The 7176-nt window shown below is 45.4% G+C and overlaps 1 protein-coding gene across 1 annotated transcript; it reads right to left on the reverse strand.

Moving 5' to 3' along the window:
* Nucleotides 1-4428: 4428 nt before the first annotated feature.
* LOC124652273 (probable non-specific lipid-transfer protein 3) lies at nt 4429-5316 on the reverse strand. Its single transcript, XM_047191290.1, has 2 exons — nt 4938-5316; nt 4429-4777 (listed from the first exon to the last, which is right to left on the reverse strand). Exons 1-2 carry the CDS (start codon nt 5288-5290, stop codon nt 4768-4770), a joined length of 363 nt encoding a protein of 120 aa, XP_047047246.1. The 5' UTR covers nt 5291-5316; the 3' UTR covers nt 4429-4767.
* Between the last annotated feature and the right edge of the window lie 1860 nt (nt 5317-7176).

The following is a 7176-nucleotide window of genomic DNA, read 5'->3' on the forward strand; positions in this document are numbered from 1 at the left end:
CTTGAGGCCGGCCACCCCCTCCCAAACCCTAGCCACCCCCCTCTCCTCCATATCTCCCGCGTAGCTTTAGCGAAGCTCCGCCGGAGTTCTCCACCGCCACCGACACCACGCCGTCGTGCCTGTCGGATTCAAGAGGAGCTACTACTTCCGCTGCCCGCCGGAACGGGGAGGTGGACGTCGTCTTCATCAACAACCGAACGTGTGACCGAGTACGGAGGTGCTGCCCGTTCGTGGCGCCGGAACCGATCGTGATCAAGATCTTCTACGCGCTTTTGCAAGCGGCAAGTGAACGTCTACCGCAGCGACAAGAGCCTCATCTTGTAGGCTTTGGAATCTCTTCAAGGGTGAGACTCGATACCCCCTCGTTGCTACCGTCTTCTAGATTGCATCTTGGCTTGGATTGCGTGTTCGCGGTAGGAAATTTTTTGTTTTCTATGCAACGTTATCCTGGGTGTCCCTTCGTTATCACCTTCGTGACACGTTATGGGAATAGAAGACACCAGGAATTGTCGGTGGAAAACCATGTAACTATGTAAGCAGCCACGACCCCAACTCCTTCCGCACGACCCCAACCCTAGCCCCCACCGCACCCCCTCCTCCCGCCGCCGCCGGTGGCGCCGCCGGGCAAAGCCCCGTTGGCGTGGCGGCGGCGGGGGGGTCTTCCTCTGCTGCACCGGGAAGCGCCCGGCCTAGTCTTCACGTGCTTTTCTGGGACGGCGTCGAGATGGTGGAGGCGACGTCGTGTCGGAATAAGGATGCTGGAGCTCGATCCCCATCTCGGCAAGGCCACTTGTGGCAGCGCCGGCGAGCTGCTGGCCTGGTTTCCTCTCAGATCTGCGGATCGGGGGAGGGTGGATTCCCGGGCACGGCCGAACTTCGACCCCGCCGTGGAGTTTGCGAAGTCCGTTCGGAGTCGGAGGAGTGCTGATGTTGTTGCCTTCTCCTCGGCCGGCCGTGGTGGCGAGGGAGAGGAAGGAGATGGCACCACTGCCTTCCTTTTTAGGGTTTGTGTTCTTCTGGTGGCTTGCGGCTGTCACGTTTTGCGGCTTCTTCCGGCCGGCCTTGGTGGCGAGGGGAGGAGGCGGTCCGACGTGGCGATGCCAAAATCGACCAGATGGTCGGGAGAAAGACCCTTCTTCCTCCTTGCCGGTATGATTTGCTGCTGCTGTTCTTCTTATTCCTCGGCGCTGATGCTGGAGGGAGTTCCTGGTTTGCCCGGGCGGATGGCTCGGCCGTGGTGCTGGACCGGTTGGTTGACTCGAGTTCCCTTCCTTACGGAAGGGACACTTTTCGCGGTACTCAAAGCCAAAGATGGCGACGGCTGCTGCAGGCGTGTTGGATTGGTGTCCATGCCTTCTCGGCGCTGGTGTCAAGGAAGGAGGAAGCAGTGTGGTGGCAATTGCACCGTGATCGAAGATGATGACCTGCTTGCGCTTGGTTGTAGTTCTTTTTGCTGCAGGGCTCTTCTCTCAAGTTTATGGGATGATAACACATGGCTCCGAAGATCTTCATGGGTTATGGTGGTCTTAGGTTGTTCTAGGTGTTCTTGGTCCTTTGTATTTGTGTTTCTCTGTGCTTGTAAGGATCAACAACTTTGTATCTTTCCATGATATGAATGCAGAGAAATTCTCAAAAAAAAAAACGGAGTCCGATGGGAGTGGATTCCTCGGACCTCGGCAACAACGTCCATTTAGTTTCCGATCGGACGGCTCCTCTCCTTTTCTTACACACGGAGTTTTGCCAACCAAATTTCCTGGAAAATTGGCAGTTATTGCCTGAGATTACTTCTCGTCTCCTGTAATGCCTCCCAAATTGATGCATCAGAATCCACCCCTGCCGCCGAGCGACACTCCTATCCCCTTCGCCCTGCTCCCCGTTGACCCCTGCTATCCTCCCCTATTCTCCCACCGCGCTGCTTCATCTAGACCGAGCGCCGGTGGCCGTGGCTGGCTTGTCTCGTGCACCGGCGGCACACATGCGACTCAGCCGACATTACTGACCGATGGCTGACGCAGTATGGGTTTGAGGCGGTTCAATCCGACCGAAGCTTACCGCCGGAGACTGCTTCCACCTCTCACAGTCACCTTCACTGTCCCTTCTATGGCTATTGGACCAGGTGATAAGGTAATTGCTAGATCTAGGTCTCCAACTCTCCATGTGTTCTGATGAACAATATATTCTTGCAATCCTCTACCATTTGGAATTCCGGAATCAAATTTTCCAGCGAAACCATATAGCCAATTTGTTGTCATATACTGTAGATGCTAGTTTTTAGATCTTTGCGGACTAACAGTATTATTTTTTTACATGTACAGCTTGTTCATGCTTCGTGTGTCAAGAAGTATGCACCGATGATGATGAAGCTGGCACATATATTTTACAATTGGCGAGAACCATTCTTATATGATACATTCCAAATTTATGTGCTTCTATGTACATTATATATAATATGATGTGTACAAACAAATTTATACTTCTATATTTCCATCTTCCAAAATTTCCACCCGATCCGTATACCTACATGTTGTGATATATTTGAATCACATATGTCCGTAAATCTCTATGGTGTAATATAATCTTGCTACTAGATAGTTTTTGGGAAGCAATTTCATGATTGCTATACTGTGTGAGAACTATATTAGAAATGTTCAAGCTATTTTAGCTTCTCCATGTTTCGTGTTTACAATGCTATTCCCTTACACTGATGATGATGATGATGATGATGGTGAAGTTGGTTTCACATCCAGATAAATTGGTAGCAACATTGTATATTATAATTTTTAAAATATGTATGCTACTGCTTAGATTTTAACGTGCTTCGTACAAACAAATTTGATGCTTATGTTTTACATGCTTCCTTAATAATGTTCATTCATTTCATAAGTTCTAAATATTTGCTTCTACATAGTTTTCTGCAGTCTCACACATCAACATGCTTCCGATATTCACGAATTTGATGCCTCACGTGGAATCACAGTTCTTCACTGGTGGAAGAAGGTATGGCATGCTCCACCAATCAAGACTGGCTTTCCAATTTTCCCTAGATTTCATCACCTACACCTTTGCAGCATGGTATTATTTGTTTGTAAATTATATGCTTCCACTATGTCTCCCAAATGCTATGATAGTAATATCTAATTGCTACAAAGATCGGGTGCTTCATATATACAATATGTGCTTATTTGATTGGCAATACAACCATGTTTTTTAAGTTAGTATGCATGCTTCTTATATCTCCTACGTATGCTTCCTAAGTAAGAATAACTGCAGCTAGCTTACTCGGTTTACATATTTGTTTCTAGTTTTTAAGAGAATTTTGAATATTATCACATGCTTCTTATATTTCTCATTTTTCATTTTCCGAATGATGCTTGTTACACATATATGGATTCTCTTTTTTTTATTGTGGATCTCACATACATGTTGTGTAATTAGGTTTTTTAAATGTCAAACTGGGATATTCATGCCACCTAATTTGATGTTCAAAATTCTTCACTTTCCAGTCCACCAGTTTGGAAGGAGGCCAAATCTAAGTTTCTACTACCAAGTCGTTTTGCGGCATATTGTTTGAAACATGGTGGAAGTACACTTTCGTTCATTCCGAAGCAGGCGTCCATTTCTTTGTAACAGTCCATTGATGTACATACACATGGTTGATGAAAGTGGGTGTCCATTTTCGCAAACAAAGAAAGAAAGTGGGTGTCCATTTCCTTGGAAGTGAATTTCCATTAATTTGGAAGCATATCTCTATGTAGTTTGAAACATCTTGTAATTGTTAAAAGTGAATATATATTTTAATTTCAGTGGCAAAAAATTGCTATTTTGTTTCGAGCAACTATCTAGTAGATGGAAACAGTCCTGTGGTACACTGGAAACAAACTAGTCACGGCGAAACAAAATTTTCCTCGATGAAAATGATCTAGTGGTTGGATAACAAATCTTCACAATCTGAACTTTCTTTTAGATCAAAGCAATTTTAACATGTATTGGAAGTAACAAATTTTGCTTCTAAGGAAGCATACTGCTACACAGAGAAACAATTTTTACTAGTAATTGGTGTCCTCAAAATCAGGAGTAATTGGATTTTATTAAAGTAAAGAATGAATAATGGTCAGGAGATTAGTTTTTGGAAATATTTGTATTTAGGGAGGAATGCATGGTAAGCACGTTTTATGGACCACCAATTCCTCCTCTGCGAAGCGCATGCACACCAGGCTAAATAGGAAAGCGAAATTAACGGAGTGCAGTAATGTATTATTTAAGACGGAAGCATGCAATCACTGTCAATTCGTTGAATTAGACGTGCGGGACCTTCTTCAAAATCGTACGGTCTGCCTCCTTGCAATCTGACGGTTAAACAGGGGTCCGGTGGGAGGCAGAAATCGGTTCCGATTCCTAGTGGTTCCTAGCACAATACAACAAGTCTCGCACAATAATAGCTGATTATTAATAATTAATTGCCTGAACAAGTAGGTCAGACAAACTTAACAGGTCACACGTACACATCGATCGGCTAGAGTAGCAACAAGCAGCTGACAGTTGACTCATACACAGACGTACGCGCATGGGCGCAGTACGCAGCATTGAAAACTAGCATACTGAAAAATATATTTGCACCAAGAGTGGGTGCACAGTAGTGGAACATAAATACACGTGAAGCCAGGCTTTTATTTTATTTCTTCTAGCTGCACCTTAATTGTCTCTACGCACGTACTCCATCGATCAACCTCCACAAGCGCGTGCATGACATGCACGTAGCTAGGTGACTTAGTGGACCCTGCATTATGAATGAAACACAACGAGTTCAGAGAAGAAACACATAGAACTACACTGTAGTATATCATGGAGGTTAAGAACGCTAGTAGTAGTAGTTCTAAAACGTAGCCTTTTGTTAAATCTGGAGCAATCAGATGTCCAATACGGGTATATAAACGTACTTGGCGCAGTCGGTGGAGAGGGCGATGGGGAAGGGGACGCTGACGCCGCACTTGCCGGGCACGCCGGAGACCTTGTTCATGTCGATGGACTTGATGCCGCGGGCGAGAGTCTTGAGGCACTCGCACGCCGTCTTCCGGTCCGGGGTGGAGCGGGCCAGGGCGTTCAGTGAGCGCACACCGCCGCAGCAGCGCTGGCTCAGCATCTTCTCCCTCCCCGTCGCGTACCCCACGCACGGCGCCAGAGTGGAGTCCACCTGCGAGCAGGTCAGCGCCGACGCCTCGCCGGCGAACAGCACCAGGACTGCTGCCGCCATCACCGCCACCGCCACCGTTGCCTTGCCGCTCAGAGCCATTGGGAGTTCCTCAAGCTAACTAGCTAGCTACCAGGCCTGGTAAGTGACTAGATTAGATAAGCGGAGCTTGGTGTTGCTGTGAGCTAGTAGGAGAGTGTGATGGTGTGGAAGAGATGGTATGGTTTGCAGGGTATAAATAGGGGGGCGATGCACATGAAGGATTGATTGAGCAATTGATGCCCGTCGCTGCTAGGTCGTTGGCTGCTGGAGTTTATTACTAACATCATCCACCATGTTGCAAGTGCATGTAGCCAGGTACGCTAGGCAGCTAATTGACATGTGTGTTCTTTCGGTTGTGATTTTTCATTCTTTTTAGGTAGTGCTAATTGAGTATTTCTGTTTCGTTAACCTCCAAATAACGGAAATTATAACGTAATTTATTGCATAGGAAAAATTTCATGCTTCAGGATTATTCTTGTGTAATGTGTGACCATCAGCAGATGGAGTCTCGGGATCACTTTTTTTGCAATCTCCGTTTGCTATTCCATGTTTGGCAATATCTATGTCCATCGTGGGTTCCTCCAGATCAAGGCCTTCTGGATTTCCAAGATATCATACTCAGTGTTAAATCAGCCATTGATAAACCTTTATTTATGGAGATTATCATGTTGATCACTTGGGCAATCTCGAATGTCAGGAATGACTTTATCTTTAAGGTTGTGCCTCCAAGCCTCTATAGATGCCGAAAGAAATTCAAAGATTAAATGGCCCTTCGGATCCATAAAGCCAAGCGCAAATCCTATCATGGCTTAGCCACCTGAGTGGAACACTTTAGATAAGTTTTCAGTTGTTGCTCTCAAGCAATTCTTGTAAATAACTCATTTTATTCATTTATAAATAAAAAAGAAAAATATACAGTGGGGGAAACCCACTGTTCAGCCTAAAAAAAAATTAATAACGTAAGAACGTCCGGATTTTAGTCTGCTGGAGCGGTAGAGATGGTAGCCGTCCCATTTTTATCTATATAATGGATGACGAAGATCAAAACAAGTTAAAATAAACTTTCACTAGGCACTTTTTGGTTGATCCATGACAGTTGGCTCTTAAAAACGTCTGCTTAATAGTGGTGTCCACTAACAACGCGTCTTTTTTACGAGGAATCGGGTAGCTTTCGTACAACCAGACTTATGGGGAGCGTAGGTCACATGCCCCTTGGCATGCCCCTGGGAAGATGAAAATAGGCCGATTAGTTGCCCAACTCTGTGTTCTGACCAACATGAGTATTAAAGCACCTCTGAGCTAGGTCTGGAAGCTACTACTGAATTGGCCGTTCCACTAGAGTCTGCACCACTATCGCGCGAGGGTTGCACGCGTGGGACCAAGGGATGTGTCCTAGCCCTCTCCTTCCCCACAATTAGTTTGGGGGTGAAATTTTGATGACTCCAACATGTTTGCTCATCCTTTTGCTTGCCCATATGCTCTGCTAATAGTGCTATGTTAGTAGTGGCATGATCAACATTTAGCAAGTGCTCTATGCTACCATCGCGGTAGTGCTTAGTACTTTCTAAATGTCTGATTATCTCAGTGATTGTTGCGCGCTAATTGTTTATGAGGCCTACATTTTATTCTGTGCTTTGTACTATGCTTGTTCATAAGTGTGATGATACTTGTCCGATGATTAAACTAAGACAATAAAATCAAGGGATGGAGTAAGCGAATCATGTGCATTGTACTAATATTCATGGTTAGCAATTTACTAGGTTCAGTCACTTTGCCCATGTGATTTGTGTTTCCAATATAAGTATGAGGCCAACTGGCCAACTTTGATTATATGAGGTCTTGTTTAACAATCGTTTCCTTCTTTGGCAGATGATTATAATTAGGCATCATGTAGACTTGGATAATCCCAATTTAGTTTGAGCCGTGTACAAACATAGATGGTGGGT

The sequence above is a fragment of the Lolium rigidum genome, chromosome 5, assembly GCF_022539505.1.
Source record: "Lolium rigidum isolate FL_2022 chromosome 5, APGP_CSIRO_Lrig_0.1, whole genome shotgun sequence".
Taxonomy (NCBI): Eukaryota; Viridiplantae; Streptophyta; class Magnoliopsida; order Poales; family Poaceae; genus Lolium; species Lolium rigidum.

Bases quoted from the DNA above. Each gene is read 5' to 3' on its own strand.
- LOC124652273 (XM_047191290.1), bottom strand. From the start codon at position 5,290: ATGGCTCTGAGCGGCAAGGCAACGGTGGCGGTGGCGGTGATGGCGGCA.